The 22,452-nt window shown below is 41.4% G+C and overlaps 1 protein-coding gene across 1 annotated transcript; it reads right to left on the bottom strand.

Moving 5' to 3' along the window:
• Positions 1–8,653: 8,653 nt before the first annotated feature.
• On the bottom strand, positions 8,654–10,049 carry LOC133795745 (nuclear poly(A) polymerase 1-like). Its single transcript, XM_062233201.1, has 5 exons — positions 9,997–10,049; positions 9,832–9,913; positions 9,389–9,515; positions 9,117–9,283; positions 8,654–9,073 (listed from the first exon to the last, which is right to left on the bottom strand). The coding sequence occupies exons 1-5, from the start codon at positions 10,047–10,049 to the stop codon at positions 8,654–8,656; spliced, it is 849 nt and encodes a 282-aa protein (XP_062089185.1).
• Between the last annotated feature and the right edge of the window lie 12,403 nt (positions 10,050–22,452).

Here is a 22,452-nt window from a genome sequence, read left to right as displayed (position 1 = left end):
AGTGTCGTGCGATCTTGCCTTGGTACATCTTTAGCTGCACCTGCGATTCCTCCCGAATCTCTTCGATGAGATCTAGTGATTCTTGGAGTAAGGCGTGGTTCTGGGCGGGGTCATACGTGTCTCGTCGGTGGGACGGGATGGTCGTTTCAATGGGGATGACGGCTTCGCATCCATAGACCATGGAGTAGGGGGTGTGGCCGATTGATGTCCTCTCGGTCGTCCGGCAAGCCCATAGTACGCGGGGCAGTTCCTCGGGCCATTTGCTCTTGCAGGCCTGGAGTTTTTTCTTCAGCATCCCCTTTAGGATTTTGTTCACGGCTTCTGCCTGCCCGTTTGCCGGGGGCCTGGCGACCGCGGAGAAGCTCTTGACGATACCGTGCCTTTCGCAAAAATCCGTGAAGTGGGGACTGTCGAACTGCTTCCCGTTGTCGTACACGATTTTGTAGGGGAGGCCATACCGACACACTATGTTATTGATGATGAAATCTAAGGCCTTTTTGGAAGTGATTGTGTTCATGGGCTCCGCCTCAACCCACTTCGTGTAATAGTCCACGGCCACGATGGCATACTTTACCCCTCCCTTCCCGGTCGGGAGGGATCCGACGAGATCGATCCCCCACACTGCGAAGGGCCAAGGGCTAGTCATCAAGGTTATTTTTGTCGGGGGGGCCCGCAGGACCTTTGCGTACCTCTGGCACTGTTCGCACTTGCGGATGTAGTCAATACAGTCTTTCTTCATGGTTGGCCAGAAGAATCCTTTGTAATGACCCACTACTCTAGACTTTTGGACCATTAACGAAACTATACATACAAATCCTTAATAAAACTTACATTTGCGAAAATACCATAACTTTATTAGAAAAACTTGTAGAAATAAGAGTTACTTACATAAAATATCAAGAAGGATGGGATCCCATTGTCTTAAAAACAAAACATAATTTAAAGTGAAAAGGAATTACATAGAAAGTGCGGAAAAATACATGTAAAACCATAAAAAGGGTAAAACAAGACTACATCCTCGAAAATCGAACTCTCGACTCCTTGACTCCACTCACCACCGATACACATTCCCCAAGCATCCATAAATCTTACCGCCACTATAGCTATTTTCCTGCACATATAAACAAAAAGGAATGAGCCTAATGCCCAACAAGGAAAAATCTAACACATAGTTCATATACATAAATTTCATAAGAAACATAAAAACTTAACATAACACTTATATCATGCACATACTATAATGGCCATTATTACTTGGGGTCCCATAGACTAAACAAGTCATATGCCCATGAGATTAGTGGGGTCCTACTAGCTAAGTAGGTCATATGCCCATAATCTATTTGGGGTCTTGTTAGTCATATGGGTCATATGCCCAAGCCTACAAACATACATATCATAACACTTGTCATAACATAAGAAACATAAGATAACATATAGAACATATAACATATGCATTTCTATCCTATTTTCTTTACCAAAGTTACCGGGATAAGAGGACAGCGTTGGGACTTTTGGAACGCTCCTAAAACCATATATAATAGGGTGAGTAGATTGAAGAAAAATTAATGAAAAGAATGGAAGGAATGGAATGACTAAACCTTTGAGAAACATTCTTACCAAAAACTTATGTGCAAGTTCTTAGATTTCCTAACCAAAAAAATAAGAATAAGGTTAGAAGGCTGGTAGAAGATTATGAGAACTTAAAGAAAAAATACAGAATTGAACTAGACTTTTGGGTTACCTTGAAGACTTGTAAGACCAATCTACACCTCAAACCGAAATACTATAAAACCTTACTTCCCCAAGTGTTTGATAAGCTTATAATGATCAAGCTTATGATTCCCCATCCCAGGTGTTTACACTCTCACACTCACTTAGCACTTGCAGCCTCTGAACTTAGAGCAAAAGATGAATAATGGCTGGGTACTAGGTCCTATTTATAGAGTTTAGGAATGAAAGGATCTTAATTTTACTTGAATAAAAATAATAGCTTTTTAGGTGAAAATAATTTGATAATCGTTCAGCAGAGGCTAAAGACTCGTTCAAAAAGATGCTGGACTTATCAAGAGGTTGAATGGCTGAAAGGAAAAAGAATTCAAAAACTTTTGAAATATACTGAAGGAGGCGATATATCGCCCCCTGTAGGCGATATATCGCCTGGGCCAGTATGCCCGAGGCTGTCGTGCATCGTCTCGTGTTTTCCGTATCTACGTGCTGCGATATATCGCCCCCTATAGCTGCGATATATCGGCACACGTTGATTAATTAAACACGAAATTACACATTTTTAGCTAAGTTTAAATGGAGTAAACAGCCTTGACTAAGCCCTCAACGTATTCAAAGCTGCTGACTGACCTTATAGCATTCAAACTTTTACCCTTATTAAATTAAATCCTCAAAATACTTAATCCTTAATCATCCATACATAACATGTGCTTAAAATCCTATTGGTCCTTATCTAAACCTTATAGTATAATAAATATTATCCTTAATATCAGTCATATTAATCAAACCTTAAGTTAAAATTAATATTCTTAAACTATAGGTTAAACTTAGAAAATCTATAAGTACTACTATGAGTGTCCAAATAATTCCCGGTCTGAACCAAAAATCCACAGTTACAAAGATAATACTATAAATACTATAATACTGCTATCTAACTAGCTAAGTAAAGTTCTTGGACTCTACATCCTTGGCGCAGGATCTTCTTGGATAGGCTGGGCCCGGCAGTGTGATCTCCGCAAAAACCTTCGTGCACTTCATGCATGATGGCACTCAGTTCAGTCCCGGACACACACCTGAGGTAAGGTATGGACAAACCCCGGAGATAGAGCTTTCCGTCCATCATGACATATCGGTGGACTTGATACTGGAGTTTCCTGGCTGCGGCCCGGTCGGCTGGAACCTCCCCGGCTGTCAGGTAGCGGATAAGCGGTCCCATCCAAGACGTGGAGTGATCGACGGTGTGGACCGCAGGGGCCCTGATGCTTGGGACGGGGACTAGCCCGGCCAGCTTTGCCTCGGCATCAGTGGCCAGTTTTGCTAGTGTATCCGCGAAGACATTTTGCTCTCGGGGGATCTGGCGGATGGAGTGCTTTGTGAATGCCTGTAGCATTTCTCTCGTCTGGGTTACATAGGCCACCATTCTCTCTCCTTTAGTTTGATATTCCCCCGAGATTTGTCTAACAACTAGCTGGGAATCTCTGTAGATTTCCAGGTTCGCTGCCCCTACCTCCCGGGCCAAACGCAGCCCGACTAAGACAGCTTCATGCTCCGCCTCGTTATTCGACGCCTTGAACTGGAAACGGAGAGCATTTTTTAACTGGTGCCCCTGCGGTGATACCAAGATGATCCCGGCCCCGTTTTCATTCGAGGCTCCGTCCACGAAGACTTTCCATACGGGTGCCGCAGGGGCCCTGGGAATACTGTCTTCCTGAGACACCCCGGAACACTCAACGATGAAATCGGCCAGAGCCTGCCCCTTGATAGACACCCTAGGGACGTAGGATATATCAAACTGACTGAGCTCCATGGCCCACTTCAGGAGTCTTCCCGATGACTCGGGCTTCTGTAACACTTGCCGCAGGGAATGGTTGGTCAGGACCTTTATGACGTGGGCCTGAAAATAAGGCCGAAGCTTTCGGGATGCCATCAGCAGGCAGAATGTCAGCTTTTCGATCAATGGATACCAAGACTTAGCGTCAAGCAATCGCTTCCTTACATAGTATACTGGGAGTTGTGCCCTTTCTTCCTCCCGTACTAACGCGGCGCTGATCGCGTGCTCGGTCACGGCCAGGTATAGATATAGAGGCTCCCCGTCTACCGGTTTCGCCAGGATTGGGGCTTGGGCCAAGTATTCTTTCAGCTTACGAAAGGCCTCTTCACATTCGGCTGACCATTGGAAATGCTGGCTTCCCCGAAGGACGTTGAAGAACGGGATGCACTTGTCCGTGGCTTTGGAAATGAAGCGGCTCAAGGCGGCTATTCGCCCCGTCAGGCTTTGTACGTCCTTATGCTTCCGAGAAGAGGCCATATCAATCAGTGCCTTGATCTTATCTGGATTGGCTTCTATTCCCCGGAAACTCACTATGAAGCCCAGGAACTTCCCGGAGGCCACGCCAAAAGTGCACTTTTTGGGACTTAGCTTCATCCTGTACTTCCAAATGACTGCGAAGGCCTCCGCCAGGTCATTCAAATGGTTCCCGGACATCTTGAACTTGACCAGCATGTCATCGATGTAGACCTCCATGTTTCCCCCTAACTGGGCCAGGAACATTCGATTGACGAGCCTTTGGTAAGTCGCCCCAGCGTTCTTCAGTCCGAAGGGCATGACTATGTAGCAGTAGATTCCGTTGTCGGTTTGGAAGCTGGTGTGCTCCTGATCTTCCACGTGCATAGAGATCTGATTGTAGCCGGAGTAAGCGTCCATGAAGCTTAAGATCTCGTACCCGGACGTAGGATCCACCATTTGGTCGATCCGGGGCAGCAGGAAACAGTCTTTCGGGCAGGCTTTGTTGAGGTCCGTGAAATCGATGCACGTTCTCCATGTTCCGTTTGGTTTCGGCACCAAGACAGGATTGGCCAGCCACACGGGGTACACAGCCTCGCGTATGAAGTTGATAGAAGACAGCTTCTCAACCTCCAGCTTAAGGGCCTCGGCCCTCTCCGTCCCCAAAGGCCTGCGTTTCTGGCAGACTGGGGTCGCATTTGGGTCAATACTTAATGCGTGGCAGATGATATTGCGGTCGATCCCAGTCATGCCTGGGACTGCTGGGGCCCGACAGGGGCGATGTTGTGTCCTGTCGACGCGACGCCATACCCGGAGAAGTGGGTGGATTGGGCCAGGGCATACCCTAAAGTGGCAGGGCCATACACCGTAGGAGTGTAGCTGACTCCAGGCGCGACGGGCAGTCCCAGGGCAATTGGGGGGTGCGGTATAGGACTGCACGGGGAACTGCCCCCCATATCCCTAGAACGCCTAGGGGACGGGCTGCGGAGCTGGAGGCCACCCGAAATCCTGGATCTGAGCTTCCTCCTAGTTGATGAATCCTTGGGCCCTCCTGATGAACTCTTCACGGGTAGCGGCCTTGCTACGCTGCATGTCATCCTAGAGGGGGGACCCGGCCCGGATTCCGGACTGCAGCGCCACCAGGCGCTGTCCGTCGTCCACTTTCGTCTTGGAGGCTTCCTCAGTGAAACGCTGGATGTAGGCCCTCGGTGTCTCCATGGGGAGTTGTTTGATATTTGCGAGGGCGCTGATCTGCATGTCCATCCTCATTGGCTGCCACAGACTGCTTGCGAAACGCTGACTGCAGCCCTGACTAGGATTAGATGGATCTCGGCTTAAGTCTCTTCCACCACTCTTTGGCAAGACCGCCCAAAGTGATCGAGAAGCAGAGGCACTTGCCGTTGTCACTGACGTGGGCCACTGTCATGAGCCGGTTGTATCGGGACAGATGGTCCCTAGGGTCGGTGTTTCCAGTATAGGTGGTGAGGCTTGGCATCTTGAACCCCTTGGGGGGTATGGCGTCCAGGATGTGCCTCGCGCAGGGCTCTTTATCCTCTTCATCGCAGTCAGTGTCCGCGCCTTCTTGTTTGCGGACCAAACGATCCATGACCTTTTTCAGAGCGGCCAGCTGCTCCATGAGCTGCCTGGCCGTGCCATCCTCTAGGGGGATTTTTTTTTCCTCCTGTCGTTGATGTTGTTTCCGAGGTCGCCACCTCGGGGGAGGATCTTTTCCTTGCGGGCCCGCTCTTTCCGAGCGTTCAGTCCGTCGCGTAAGTCTATCCGGGATGTATCGTCCCCTGAACTAAGGGCATGATGTTCCTCCCTCCGAGGCCGTTCTCGACGGTTCTTGTTAACCGAGGCACTCGGGTGCAAAGATCTTTCCCGCCCGTCTCTCCCTGGGGCGTGCCGGGGCTGCGCGTTTCGCGGCCACGTCCCCTGCGGATCGATCGGGTGGCCTCATCCTGGGATGGGGAGCACCTTTTCTTTCCTAGGGAGCGGTCGGGAACGGGCCCCAGCCTTTGCGACGGGGGTGGTCTTTTCTCGGGTCTTTCTGCCGGCCTTCGTTTTCTCCCTGGTTGGGTTTCCTGGAGCTGGCTCAGGAAACGGTTCCGGGGGAGGGGTCGGGCTTGCTCCTTCAAGGACCCCGGCTCGCGCCTGTGGAGCGGGCTGCTGCGCTCCTGGAAGTGGGCCAGTAGCGTGATTGGCTGTCGGACCCTGCGCGGCTATGAATGCCTGTAGGGCCTAAAGGGACTCTTGCATCCGCCGATGCGCCTCCGCTTGCTCAGCGATCCTGGCCACCTGGTCCAGGACTTGCTGCCTCAGTCTGGTCACCTCCAGATCCTGTTGGTTGGGCTCTCCTTCTGGGATCTCGGGATCTGCAGCTTCGTCATGGTACTCCTCATTTTCCTCTTCGTAATACTCCTCATTCTCTTCTTCGTACTCTGTCCCACCTTCGTAGTCTTGTGACTCCTCATGGTGAGATGTTTGAGGAGGTGCATTCTCGGGTGGATCCTGAGGGGGATGCGGCGAAGGTCGCAGGTCTCCATTGCCCTGTTCGGGATTGCTAGGGTCGAAAGTGGTGTGTCGTGTGTTCACCATTGTAGTAAATGCTTGACTTTAGCACTGGCTTTCTTCAGCTCTCAATGAAAGTACCAAACTGTTTACCGAGATTTTCGGAAACTATACTAATGAATATTAACTAAGACTAATGATATGGAATTTATAGGGTTAACATAGGATTTTTACGTGGTTGGGGCGTTAATGAGCCTTAGTCCACGAGTCAGTTGTATTAGAGCTTGGAAAGTCTTTTACAATGGAGTTTATCTCTATGTTTTGACAGAGTAACTGCTTATAAGTCAAAGAGAGATCCTTTTTCCAGTGTTCTACTGCCTGTATTTATAGGCTCATGGGAACACCGGGTCTAGGCTGGGTATGACCCGGGCCCATCAGAGATATGGATATTCTTGGCCTCTCTGGTGGAAGCCCAATATAAAAGATAAAACATACATAAATTCCAGACCAATTAAGGCCCAATAAGGTGGCCCAAGAACTATATTTCGCCCAACAAAACGGTGCTTTTGGTCTTGACACTTCGAGTTACGAGGCAGATTCAGGGGACAAGACCAGTCAGAGTACTTGGCAGTGCAGATTTGAAACAGCGGCGTGCAATCCCGAGGTGGCCTTTTCCGCAGGTGAAAAGTAGGGACAACCTCCACGCAGAGTGGGGCGGCTTCAGGGTCCTGGACGCTTTTCCCACCAACCGGGGACAACATGATCCGGGTTCGTTTACCTTTGTCCCTCTTCATTTACCACAGGCCCGGACCGTTACTAGGCTCCGGGACTAGGCACGTATACCGCCGGGGGGGTCCGAGCTGTCTGCATGTCTCCTGGATGATTGTCCCGGATAACCATACTGGACCCCCGTCTGGCCCAGAATTGCACTAGGGCCGTGCCCCCTTGGATATTCCCGTACTAAGAGGCCTTGGGCCGGGCCCACATTTGAATGCCCTGACCATGGGTCTGGACGGTCGTTCCAGGCCCACGCAGGAAATGGGGATAACTATCATATGCTTAAATTATGTATGTGTATGTAACATAATTAACAAAAGTAAAAATTCCGACTAAAAGTTTAAATTATACAAAATATATATCAATTACAAATTATGAAAATTGAAATATATATCTTTAGTATAAAATTATAATTTATAATTTTTTTAATAAAATAAAAAATTCTATTGAATTAAGTACAATTTTGAAGTAATATTGATATTTTATTTTACTTTGTTCTACACAATATTTATAGTAATATATATTATTTATTTGTTTAATTTGTATATAAGCGTAATTTAATAAAAAAAATTATAATTTAGAATAAAAAAAATAATTTGGTATATAATTAAAAACTAACATAAAAAAAATGATAATTTGATTTAAAAAGAATTTTTATAAGATAATAAAGTAAAGGCATTTTGGTCAAAATAATATAAATTTCATTTCATTACATTCCATACTATACCAAATACAATAATTTTTATTCAAGTATTGATTCCAAAATTTCTACCAAATAAAAGAATCAAAATTATATTCCATTCTCATTCCTATTCCATTTTTATTTTGTAACCAAACGACACCTTACTTTTTACAATTCTAACATGTCAAATCTCATATATTACAGTGAAAATTTAATTTTTACAATAATGATTGTATATACGAACATATCAAACATTTACTAGATTCAAGTTATATGGACTACATATGTATATACGTCTATGATCTTAGGTCTACCAACAACCAAAAAATAGATTATCATGATTTTAATCTAAAAAAATTGTAACAAAATGTTTAATAAAATATAATTGAAAATAGTTTTTAATTTTTTTTTGTTTCAATGCTAACAGAAACAAAGATGAAATTCATGTAATGAATTTGTTTTTTCTTTAATAAATTCCAAGTTACATAGAGTGTAAAGATACTGGTATAACAGATGCAAGAAATAAGCAAACAAAATTAACAGAGTTTACCTCAAGCTCCTCTAAGCCACCATTAGAGTATGAACCAGTTCCACATAGCGAGGTTACCAGAACGCCTGGCTCATTTTTCATAGAAGACTCGCACTTCACTTTATTTCTATGTTCCAAAACATCTTCAAGCATATGAGCCCAGCATGACTTTTTCAATATCCATCTTCTCTGCTACAATAGAACTTGATGCATGAGCAACAGTTTCTAGTGAAGTTTTGGTTGGCAAACTGCTTGATGATGATACTTCACTGTTGCGGTTGCCATTCTGAGATGGGATGTTTGCGGTACTAGTGGGGGAGCTTGTGTCAAGAACATCCCCACCAAAGGGGGCCACAGAGTTTACACTTGTCTTGTTTTCAACATCATCATCAGGTCGCTTTCCCTTGCGTCCAGACGAAGCCTTTAGTTCCAAAGCCCTAGCTAACTTGGATGGGCGGGGCGGACAAACTCCACCAGGGAACACAAAATCAGGTATGTTTTTCTTTTTTACATGGCATACACGGATCTCCATTCCGGGCTTCCACAAAGTATACACGTTCACTGCCTGTTTAAACTCGTCAACAGTTGCCCTTATATCAAAGGTTCACCTTCATTCGCAGAAACTCCTTGTTTTCTTTGCAAACCCATAAAGTAGCTACAATGAAAAGGTTTGGATTTGTCTGAAAAATCACCAGTGTGGGGGTGACACTGAAGCATGTTGTAAGTGTGCCTCTCAATCTGTATACATAAATATGAATAGCATGGTCATGGATCACTGATCATTAGAAAAGAGCAGAAACTAAACATATATAGATAGCATATTTGAAAGGTAGCTTCCTCACCTTCAATGTTAGCTGACGTGGACGAGATTTAACTCAACCTTTCCAATTTCTAGAATCATCAGCATTTTTTGCACTGATGGCAATTTGTAGATAATTATTATAAGCTTTGAGAAAGGGAAATGTCTCAAAAAGAGTATCCCAGTCTGCCTTGTTCGATTTCATAGCCTTCAAGTAGAATTATAAAAACACTAAATTTAGTTTTGAGAAGGTAAAAACTAATACTATCACCTGTATTTAAATTAAGCAAATGGAAATACTAACAAGCAAAAGAAAGATGAGAATCTTTAACAATCATGATACCACAAACAAGAAACAATTAAGCTACAAAACCATTACTCATCATTCAAAAAAAATATATAGTTTTTTCTTCTCATTGCTTGGAGAAGAAAGCCACACAGATCAGCCTTGAATGTTATCAACTAGCACATATGATTTTACCAAAGGAAGGAACACATAATCACTAAAAATTTAATGATCATACCTCACAGATCTCACTCCCCCTCTGAAATTCTTTTGACATAATTCGTAAAGTACTTGACGAGAAGTTGTAGCTGGAGTTGTAGCTGGAATTCATAGAAGAATAAGCCGGAGTAATTATTGGCATTAGATGATATCTATCTTTTCGATTTCTTCTAGGATTCCAAACTTGATGCCTAAGGGATCCTCCTTCTTAACATAATTGGGTTGGGCCACCGCCATTGAGTATACACTCTAAAGAACCGAGATACTAACATCTTACACAATGCATTAGGATATAATTGGCAAATTGCAACTCTAGCCATTAACAAAAAAATTAGCTTGTGGTGTATAAGAAGTAAAATTGTAGATTTAGTGTGTGATCTATAAGAAGGAAAGTGAAAAAACAAATAGTATATATTTGCATAGTAAAGTGGCACGTTCCCTCTTATGGGCAATGTGGGATCGTATATATTTGCATAGCAAAGTGGCAAGTTTCCTCAAGAGCAAAATGTTGAATGAAGTAGAATCATTTTGGGCTTCTCCTAACAGATGTGACTCTATAGAAACAATCTAATGGCCTAATGAATCTATATATTGACACATTTATTTTATATACTCAAAATGCACATATATTTTTAACCACCTTAAGAAATTTTAATAGATAAAAATATATGACAGGTGATGTGTATTTTGAGTGTGTCTAATAATACTCTATGACAATTATCATATAGAGTTGAATAGTTTAAAAATTTAAAGGGAAAACAAATTTATTGTGGCTCTTGGGGGAAAAGCAAAGACAAATTTTCATTATCCCTTAATTTTTATTAAAATTTTTATCATTTATATTTAAAAATACAACATGTTATTTTTTTATTTAATCTAACTTTTATAAATATATATACTTATATTAAATAACAACAAATGTTATAAATACATTACAGGGTAGGTAACCATTTGGTACCTATGTTAATATCGTTTTGGTACCTTGTGTTTACAATTATACTCATTTGGTAACTTGTATTTTGAAATCGCACATATTTGATATCCTAAACTCAAATTTAATTTACAAAATTTTACTAATTTAATCAAACTGCTCACAATTATATGATATCCAAATTCAAATTTAATTACTTAATTACATATAATTGATGACAGATTGATCATTTTGATAAAATTTTATTTATCAAATTTGAGTCTCAAATATTAAATATATTTGATTTTAAAATACAAAGTACCATATGAGCATTATTGAAAAAAAAGACCTACCAAATGAGTAAATTGATAATCTTGAACTTATATATAGTATTATGTTTTTAGCTATATCTTTCAAATTTTAAAAATAAATATCTTTTTTTTTAAATTAAAATTTTCCATTAAACCAGCTTTTCTATATTTTTTTTTACATTACTTCAATATTATATATTTTTTTAAATTTTTTTATCCATTTCAAACTTCTTCTTTAAAGAGTGATAATTAGACTCATAATTTAAAATAATTAGTTCCACATTAAAATATTTAAATGGTTAAGATTTTTTTTTAATTTGAACAAATTTAAATTGTTGATTAAGATTGATAACACATATAATTTAAGTGTATGTTTAGTATTGCTTATTTTGTGAAAGCATTATCACTACTTTCTCTACTCTATTAATTAAAGTAGAAATTAACCTCGCATATGACTTTTTTTTTCTACTTAAATATTATTTTGAGTTCCACTATTGGGACATATCTTTCAGGATTGTAGTACATGTCATTGTCATCCCTGGGGGCAGGTGGTCCCCGAGAGTCGGATGAACCACTCCTCCCATCGGGATCAAAATTCACCAAAGGCTACTTTCCAGGGCCCCCGGGGTACTCACCTTCATCTAGGATCTTTACCTCTGGAATATTGGGATCATTTTGTAATGCCCCAAAATCCCTAATGCGGTTTAATGGTTGGATTAGTAGGCCAGGAGGGCCATAATTGTTTAATTATTCCATTAAATGATTATATGCTTGTTTATGTGAATTATATTATAATATGATGTTAAATGCATGCATGTGGGACCACATTTCATTACAGGGGTGTTTTGGTAATTTAGCCCGTTGAGGGCGTAACTGTATATTTGTATGCATGTCGGTGACCTATTGTTGAGACCACATTATAATGTGGATTTGTTCGAGCTATTCGGCATGAGACGATCTTGGAATATTAATTAGCGGTTTAGTCATAACAAGTTTAAGCTCGGGGCTCAAGGTCAGTCTCGGGGTGATTTTAATGATTAGAGCGTTGTCGGGAATTAAAGCGTAATGGGATATGAATTATTGGTGTTTGAGAATATTGAGAATAGCAAGAATTGGAAAGTGTTAATTATCATTAACGAAATAGGTGGAAATGTCAATTTTGCCCTTGGGAGCCTTTAGAAATCCTTTATTTGACCTAGGGGTATTTTGGTCTTTTCACCCCTAGGATAGATATAAGCCATTGAAGGCTGTAGAATGAAGAGAAAACAGAGCATAGATCAAACACTTCTCCTGTACATGTTTTCTTCCTTTTTCTTTGTGATTTTTGAGCCTAACTTGAGGATTCAAGCTTGGGAAATAAGTCTTGAGAGCTTGGGAGTGTGTTCCACCATTGAAGAGCATCATAATATGAGCTTGAGGTAAGTTTCCAGCCATTAAAATCCCTGGTTTTCTCTGTTTTAGCTTTGGTTTTCAGTTTAGATTTCTAGGTTGGATGATTGGTTTTGTTGGGAGTTTTTGGCTAGGGTTCTTGTGGTTGTGATGCTTAGGGCATGTGAGGATGGTTTTTGGGTTCATTTGGCACCAAAAATGAGGTTTGGAAGCATTGTAATCAAGTTGGAATTGAAGGAGTCGAAGGAAGAGGTTTTAGGGGAGGATCCGACTGGGTGTAGCGATACAATGCCCACCAGTGGGCGTTATAGCGCTATCCAGTGCTCTGTTGGGCGGTTTTGGGTTCTAGTATAGCGCTGGGGCGCTAGTGAACAGCGTTGTAGCGCTACTTTGTTCCTTCAGAATCTCGTTTTGAGTGTTTTTAAGGGCTTTTGGCTCGGAGTTTTAATCCTTAAGGCCCGGGATCGAATCTACTCACCGTGTGGGCATGTTTCGAGGTCCCGAGAGTGGGGTTTATATTAAGACCCTTTCATTGTTGATTTTCATTAATGGAGGTTATAATTGGTTATGATTAGGTAACCACTAAGGAATCAAAAGGTCGATCATTCTCAGGAGTCATTCTTGTTCTATTTCTCGCTCGAACCAGAGGTAAGAAAACTGCACCCTGTGTATATGACATGCGTGGTTATTGTTGATGCATGTTGGCTACTCAATGTGGACATTGATTGCATATTAAATGCTAGCATAGTTTGTTTACTGGTGTATGGCACTGATTAGTCAGGGACGGTACTGGTTGCGTATTACTGACCTGAGAGTCAGAAACGGGATTAAAAGATTGGATCTAATTAATATCAGCATTGAATGACTCTAGAGCATTAATGCTGGACCGACCCTAAGGTCGATGAAACTTATAAGCACTTGACTAGTCTAAGACTAGTTACTCAGAGCCAGGGTCTAAGGCCTAGGTGACTGATTGTCACATGGCTAGGGAGCGGAATCCCATGGTTATGACTCTATGGTCATGAGGTAGGTTATGTTGGTGACTAGTCATCATGCACCTATCATGTTTAAGCTAGTAAAAGGTTCTCTTATTTTTAAAGCCCTGGTGACCCTATCGTCACATGGCTAAAGGGAGTTGAACCCACCTTAGTGACTTTTGCGACTGTCACTCATCTGTTTTGGATTGCAAGTCCTGAATGATTATTATTATGATCATTGTTGATACTATATTCATGATATATTGTGTTTTCTTGATGGGATTTGGCTCATGGGTGCTATGTGGTGCAGGTAAAGGGAAAGAAAAGCTCTCCCAGCCTTGAGTGGAGAGCTTAGGTGGTGTTGTGTACATATGTGGCCTCTTGACCACCACGGCCAAGGAGTTCTCAGAGGAACTAGGGGGTTTACCCTATTTTTGCCGCTTAGGTCAGCGGGTTTGTAAATTTGAAACAATAATGACCATTTTGAGTTGTAAATAACTTGTAAATGTTTTTTATGGGCCCATGAATAGTTTTATGTTTTAAATAAAATATATCATTTCCTTTTAATTGGTTTTCTACCTTAGCATGTTAATAATACCTAGAAGCACATTTTTAACCAAAGGACTCGGGTAGCGAGTTAAATTTCCAGTTCACCGTAACTGTTCTGAGGTAACTAGGGCGTTACAACTTGGTATCAGAGTATACCAAGGATAAGGTTCCTGTAGACTTGCTGGGCATGTACACACATCATTGAAGTCAAGCTCGACTCATGGTTTGGTAACTATTTATATAGTTATATGTATAACTGCTTAAATATAGTATAAATGCTTTACTTGTATGTATGAGACACCATGTTAAACCTGCACCTTGAAATATTATATCCTCAACAACTGTGTGCTAAATAGTACTGAGATTGCTGGAACATACTTATTTGTATTGTTGATTGTGATTTGTTATGTGATACATGCTAAGTGATAAATTCTATAAACATGTATCTGCTTGTATAATTGTATGACTGTGGAATATGATACTTCTTTGCTTGTTCTTGGACCGTAAGGTGGCAAGAGGTTTAGTTATTACTAACTGACTGGCCGTATGTATCATTGTTTCAGCAAGGTATCAGTGATAAGAATGAATCCAAGGCAGACAGATATGTCAGCTGGCCAGAGTGATCAAGGCCAGAATAATAACAGTCAGGGTCAGAAGAATGACCAAGGACAGATTCCACAGCCAGCTCCTGTAAACTGGCTGCAAATGATTAGCGACCTGCAGGCTACAGTGTTAAGACAAGGAGAAGAGCTTCATCTCCTGAGACAACAGCAAGCACCTGCAGTGGCCAGTGTATCAAAGGCACCTCTTGTGTCGGTGCCAGCAGTAGAGCAGCTGCCTGAGGTTGGAAATAAATGGTAACCTTTCTATGAAAGGTTCAGGAAGCAGCAACCTCCAGTTTTTTAGGGCAGTGCAGATCCTGCCAAGACAACGCAGTGGGTGAGTATGATTACTACCATCCTAGATTTCATGAGGGTGACTGGTAATGAGAGAGTGGCTTGTGCCACTTATATGTTTCGGCTATTACCAACATATATCAAAACTTAAGTGTAGGATATATATCAAAACTCTAAGTGGATTAGGCTATTACCAACATATTGGGGCTGAACCACTATAAAATTATCAGTGTCGTATTTTCTCTTGAAGGTTTATTGTAGTTTTGACGTCTAATCATCGTTGGAAAAAATCGTGGTCAACAGCGGCCCTGTGGTATTTCAATGGGTCGGCCAGGTGGTAATGAAGCCTAGAAGTCTTATCCTGAATGCCCTAGATGCAAGAGGTGTCATTTGGGAGAGTTTAGGGCAAGGGCCTGCTTCTCATGTGGAGCAGTGGGTCATCTTAAAAAGGATTGCCCTAAGGCCAAAAAAGAAGAACCCAAGAGAGCAGACAGCTTGGCCCCAGCCCGAGTGTTCGCATTGACACAAACAGAAGTTAAGGCTTCTCCCTCAGTTAATACAGGTCAGCTTCTTAGTGCTGGAACCCTTTATAACATTTTGATTAATTCTGGTGCTACACATTCTTTTGTTGCTAGTATTATTATTGATAGATTGTGTAGACCCTATGATATTTATGCTGTGGGGTTTGGAACTTTGTTACCCACTGGGAAGTTAGTGGTATCCAGGAGATGGGTCAGATATTTGCCAGTGACAGTGGAGGGCAAAGAGTTGTCGGTGGATTTGATAAAGTTGGTTATGACCGACTTTGATATGATATTGGGTATGGATTGGTTAGCGAAGTATGGGGCAACCATTGATTGCAGAAGGAAGATGGTCACCTTTGAGCCTGAAGGTGAGGATCCTTTTGTGTTTGTTGGTACTGTGCATGGACCTCGCATACCTATGATTTATGTATTGAGGGCTAGGGATCTATTGCAAGGAGGTTGTATTGGATTCTTGGCCAGTGTGGTTGATACCACTCAGGTCGTGCCAGTGAGACCAGAAGATACCAGACTTGTTTGTGAATTCCTGGATGTGTTTCCAGAAGATTTTCCAGGGTTGCCACCGCACAGAGAAATTGAGTTCGTTATAGAACTGGCACTAGGAATGGAGCCAGTGTCTAGAACACCTTACAGAATGGCCCTAGCTGAGTTGAAATAATTAAAGGTACAGTTGCAAGTGTTGTTAGATTTGGGTTTTATCAGACCTAGTTTCTCACCTTGGGGTGCACCACATCTGTTTGTAAAGAAGAATGACGGTTCTCTGAGAATGTGTATTGATTACAAGGAACTGAATAAGTTGACAATCAAGAACAAGTATCCTTTGCCAAGGATAGATGATTTGTTCGATCAATTGCAAGGTAAGAAGGTATTCTCAAAGATTGACCTTTGTTCTGGTTATCATCAGTTGAGGGTCAAGGAGGGAGACATACTGAAGACTGCTTTTCATACCAGGTATGGGCATTATGAGTTCTTAGTCATGTCTTTTGGATTGACTAATGCCCATGCTGCTTTTATGGATCTGATGAACCGGGTGTTCAAGGATTATCTGGACCAGTTTGTGATCGTCTTCATCGATGACATTCCAGTATATTCTCAGTCTGAGTCAGAGCATGAGCAGTATCTAAGGTTGGTTCTATAGAGACTGAGGGAACACAGATTGTTTGCAAAGTTCAAGAAATGTGAGTTCTGGTTATCTCAGGTATCCTTTCTTGGGCACATTGTTAGTAAGGAGAGGATTGAGGTAGATCCAGCAAAGATTGAGATGGTCAAAGATTGGCCAAGGCCAAAGAATGCTTCTGAGGTTAGAAGTTTCCTTGGATTGGTAGGTTATTATAGGCATTTCGTGGAAGGGTTCTCAAAGATAGCTACTGCATTGACTAAGCTGACACGCAAGAGTCAGAAATTTGTGTGGTCAGATAAGTGTGAGAACAGCTTCCAGGAACTGAAGCAGAGATTGATTACAGCTCTGATTCTGAGCCTTCCAATAGATCAGGAGAAGTTCGTGATTTACTGCGATGCTTCTCATGAGGGTTTGGGCTGTGTTCTGATGCAGTCAGAGAAGGTAATTGCGTATGCTTCTCGCCAGTTGAAGGAGTATGAAAAGAGATATCCCACTCATGATTTAGAGTTGGAGGCTGTGGTCTTTGCTATAAAGATATGGCGGCATTATCTTTATGGAGAAAAGTGTGAGATCTATACAGACCACAAGAGCCTGAAATACTTCTTCACCCAGAAAGACCTGAATATGAGACAAAGGCGTTGGCTGGAGTTAGTAAAAGATTATGACTGTGAGATTTTGTATCATCCGGGAAAAGCCAACGTGGTAGCTGATGCTTTATGCCGAAAGGGTCCGGGATAGATTTATGGTATGAGGCTGATAGCCAGAGAATTAGCTTATGATATGACCAGAGCTGGGTTAGAGTTGCTGGTGGGCCAGTTGGGTAATATTACGCTACAATCTACATTGTTGGAGAGAATCAAGGAGGGTCAGTTGAGTGATCCACAGCTGATCAAGATCAGAGAGGATGTTTTGGCTGGAGCATCCAGAGATTATACAGTGTCTGATTTGGGCTTGTTGAGATACAAGGGGCGAATATGTGTTCCGTTAGACACTGCTTTGAGACGAGAGATTCTGGATGAATAATTAAGGGTCAAAATGCACATTTATTGATTTTAATTGTCAAAATAAATTAAGTTTTAATTAATATTTTCATAGAACTAATATGATATATTTTATAAATGAAAATATTTAATTTGGATTTAATTTGTTTTTATTTTGTAGGAAAATGATACAATTTTGGTTGAATAAAATAAAGCAAAAGGAAAATGAAGTAAAAGTGGAAGAAATGAAGAAAGTTGACATTTTGAATAAGTCAAGCCCAAATTGAAAAAGCCCAATCCAATTCATAAAGATGTCATGTCACCAATCCATGCAATTTCTTCTCCACCAATAAGAGATGTCAATTACAACTCATTCCCACAAATATTGACAATCCATGTGCTTCATTTTCAACCAATAGAAGTGTCTTCTTTTCAACAAAAATTAGCAATCCATGTGCTTCCCTCTCAACTAATGGTAGTTTGCCACATGTCATTTCCACCATAGTTTATTTGTATTCTACACCTATAAATAGGATGTAGTTTTCATTTGAAAAACACATCCTTTCTATACACTTCTCTCCCTACTATCTTTTCTCTCGATTTCCTCTTCTCCATTTTATCTCTAAGCCTAGTCTTCTCACATTTTCAATGGAAAATGTGAGAATGACTTTTAACTTAGGCTAGAGTTTTCTTTTGGTGAGGATAGGGGTGAAGCTTTATATTTTGTAATCTTTTTATTTTGAATTTATAAAAATGTTTTAATGTTCAAATATTTGAGTTTTATTATTTCTATCATTATTTATGCAATTAATATTTATTATTAATTTTATATAGATTCAGTCAAGCTTTTTCTATGTAATTTTACTAAAATAATTTATATTAATTTTATTATTTTGTGGGTAGTCTTTTACTGCATTATTGCAAGATGGTATAGTGTCGCTTCTAGATTTCTCATAACAATAGTATTAGCATTAGATATTAGTTTGTTATTTTGAAAGAAATCTTTTACTACATATTGCCAATAGTATTATGCCGATTCTAGGTTTCTCATAACAATAACATATGCATGTACTTCAACTAAGAAATTTTATTACTCAAATACATTTTCAAATTATCAAAGTAAATAGGTGACCAAAATATATTATGGAACCTCGATGCCTCACCAAACCCCTTTTATCATTTATTTTCCTTTCATTTCAATTCTTCAAAACCACAAAAATATAATTTCCTTTACTACTTTCACATTACTTACCTTCTAACCGTTTTATTTGTTCTTTGTTTCTTTACCTCCTTGTGGAATCGACCACCCATCTATACTATGACTACCGTTAAGTGGAAGTCACGTTTGGGCGTTAAACAATGAATCTCATACTACTCCTTACTCTTTGCATCCAGGCACCACGAAAATGTACCAAGATGTGAGATCGTTGTATTGGTGGCCGGGGATGAAGAAAGATGTAGTAGAGTATGTGGCTAAGTGCTTGACATGTCAGCAGGTCAAGGCTGAGCATCAGAGGCCGGCGGGGTTATTGCAGCCTCTGGATATCCCAGAGTGGAAGTGGGAAGGTATCACGATGGATTTCGTGGTGGGCTTACCCAGGACTATTGGTCAGCATGATTCTATTTGGGTGATAGTGGATCGTTATACCAAGTTAGCTCACTTCTTGCTAGTGAAGACTACATATACAGTTGATCAGTATGTAGATCTCTATATAAGAGAGATCGTGCGCCTCTATGGAGCGCTTAGGTCGATCGTGTCAGATTGGGACCCTACTTTTACTTCCAAGTTTTGGGGGAGTTTACAGAAGGCCATGGGGACACAATTGAAGTTCAGTACTGCTTATCATCCTCAGACAGATGGGCAATCTGAGAGGACAATCCAGATATTGGAAGACATGCTGCGAGCATGTATGCTGGACTTTGGTGGATCTTGGAGTAAGTATCTACCTTTGATAGAGTTCTCCTACAACAACAGTTATCAGTCTACCATTGGAGTTGCACCTTATGAGATGTTGTATGGTAGGAAGTGTAGATCTCCCATTCATTGGGATGAGACAGGTGAAAGGAGATACTTGGGTCCTGAGGCAATTCAGAGGACCAGTGAGGCCATTGAGAAGATTAGAGCTCGAATGCTCGCTTCTCAGAGTAGGCAGAAGAGCTATGCAGATCCCAAGCGCAGGAACATGGAGTTCCAAGTGGGAGACTATGTCTTCCTTAGAGTCTCACCATGAAAAGGGGTGAGAAGGTTTGGGTAGAAGGGAAATCTAAGCCCTAGATTTGTAGTTCCATTTGAAATCCTGGAGAGGGTTGGTCAAGTGGCTTACAGATTGGCTTTGCCTCCGGCGTTGTCGGCTGTGCATAATGTATTTCGTGTTTCAACTCTTCGGAGGTATGTATCTGATGTGAATCATATTTTGAGTTATGAAGATCTGGAGCTTGAGGCAGATCTCTCCTTTGAGGAGTAGCCAGTTTAGATACTTGACAGAAAGGACAAAGTCCTCAGGAATAAGATGATACATTTGGTTAAGGTATTGTGGAGGAACAGCAAGGTCGAGGAAGCAACCTGGGAGCTGGAGTCAGATATGCAGAGTCAGTATCCCAAGTTGTTCAGGTAAATTTCGAGGACGAAATTTCTGTAGGGAGGGGATAGTTGTAATGCCCCGAAATCCCTAATGCAGTTTAATGATTGGATTAGTAGGCTGGGAGGGCTATAATTGTTTAATTATGCCATTAAATGATTATATGCATGTTTATGTGAATTTTATTATAATACGATGTTAAATGCATGCATGTGGGTCCACATTTCATTACAGGGGTGTTTTGGTAATTTGGCCCGTTGAGGGTGTAATTGTATATTTGTATGCATGTCGGTGACCTATTGTTGAGACCACATTATAATGTGGATTTGTTCGAGCTATTCGGCATGAGACGATCTTGGAATATTAATTAGCGGTTTAGTCATAACAGGTTTATGCTCGGGGCTCGGGGTCAGTCTCGGGGTGATTTTAATGATTAGAGCATTGCCGGAAATTAAAGGGTAACGAGATATGAATTATTGGTGTTTAAGAATAGTGGGAATTGGAGAGCGTTAATTATGATTAACGAAATAGGTAGAAATGTCAATTTTGCCCTTGGGAGCCTTTAGAAATCCTTATTTGACCTAGGGGTATTTTGGCCTTTCACCCCTAGGAACGATATAAGCATTGAAGGCTGTAGAATGAAGAGAAAACAGAGCATAGATCAAACACTTCTCCCGAACCTGTTTTCTTCCTTTTTCTTTTTGCTTTTTTAGCCTAACTTGAGGATTCAAGCTTGGGAAGTAAGTCTTGAGAACTTGGGAGTGTGTTCCACCATTGAAGAGCATCATAATCTGAGCTTGAGGTAAGTTTTTAGCCATTAAAATCCCTGGTTTGCTCTGTTTTACCTTTGGTTTTCAGTTGAGATTTCTCGGTTGGATGATTGGTTTTGTTGGGAGTTTTTTGCTAGGGTTCTTGTGGTTGTGATGCTTAGGGCATGTGAGGATGTTTTTTGGGTTCATTTGGCACCAAAAATGAGGTTTGGAAGCATTGGAATCAATTTGGAATTGAAGGAGTCGAAGGAAGATGTTTCAGGGGAGGATTTGACTGGGTGTAGCAGTATAGCGCCCCCAGTGCTCTGTTGGGCAGTTTGGGGTTCTGAGTATAGTGCTGGGGCGCTAGTGAGCAGCGTTGTAGCACTTCTCTATTCCTTCAGAATCCTGTTTTGAGTATTTTAAGGGTTTTTGGCTCGGGCTTTCAATCCTTAAGGCCCGGAGTCAAATTTACTCACCCTGTGGGCACGTTTCGAGGTCCCGAGAGTGGGGTTTAGGTTAAGACCCTTTCATTGTTGATTTTCATTAATGGAGTTATAATTGGTTATGATTAGGTAACCGCTAAGGAATCAAAAGGTCGATCGTTCTCAAGAGTCGTTCTTGTTCTATTTCTCACTCGAACCAGAGGTAAGAAAACTACACCCTGTGTATATGACATGCGTGGTTGTTGTTGAGGCATGTTGGTTACTAAATGTGGACATTGATTGCATATTAAATGCTAGCAGAGTTTGTTTACTTGTGTATGGCACTGATTAGTTAGGGACGGCACTGGTCGCGTATTACTGACCTGAGAGTCAGAAACGACATAAGCATTATGAACGCAGGGTCGATTAAAAGATTGGATCTAATCGATATCAGCGTTGAATGACTCTAGATCATTAATGATGGACCGACCCTAAGGTCAATGAAACTTATAAGCGCTTGACTAGTCTAAGACTAATTACTCAGAGCCAGGGCCTAAGGCCTAGGTGACTGCTTGTCACATGGCTAGGGAGCAGAATCCCATGGTTATGACTTTATGGTCATGAGGTAGGTTATGTTGGTGACTAGTCGTCATGCACCTATCCTGTTTAAGCTAGTGAAAGGTTCACTTATTTGTAAAGCCCCGGTGACCCTATCGTTACATGGCTAAAGGGAGTTGAACCCACCTTAGTGACTTTTGCAACTGTCACTCATCTGTTCTGGACTGAAAGTCCTGAATGATTATTATTATGATCATTGTTGATACTATATTCATGATATATTGTGTTTTCTTTCTGGGCTTTGGCTCATGCGTGCTATGTGGTGCAGGTAAAGGGAAAGAAAAGCTCACCTAGCCTTGAGTGGAGAGCTTAGGTGGTGCTGTGTACTTATGCGGCCTTTTGACCACCACGGCCAAGAAGTTCTCAGAGGAACTAGGGAGTTTACCCTATTTTTACCGCTTAGGTTGGCGGGTTTGTAAATTTGAAACAGTAATAACCATTTTGAGTTGTAAATAACTTGTAAATGTTTTTTATGGGCCCATGACAGTTTTATGTTTTAAATAAAATATATCATTTCCTTTAATTGGCTTTCTACCTTAGCCTGTTAATAATACCTAGAAGCACGTTTTTAACCAAATGACTCGGGTATCGAGTT

This window comes from Humulus lupulus, chromosome 8 (genome assembly GCF_963169125.1).
Source record: "Humulus lupulus chromosome 8, drHumLupu1.1, whole genome shotgun sequence".
In the NCBI taxonomy this organism is placed as follows: domain Eukaryota; kingdom Viridiplantae; phylum Streptophyta; class Magnoliopsida; order Rosales; family Cannabaceae; genus Humulus; species Humulus lupulus.
The sequence above is the reverse complement of the archived record's forward strand: the minus strand, read 5'-3'. Positions and strand labels throughout refer to the sequence as shown.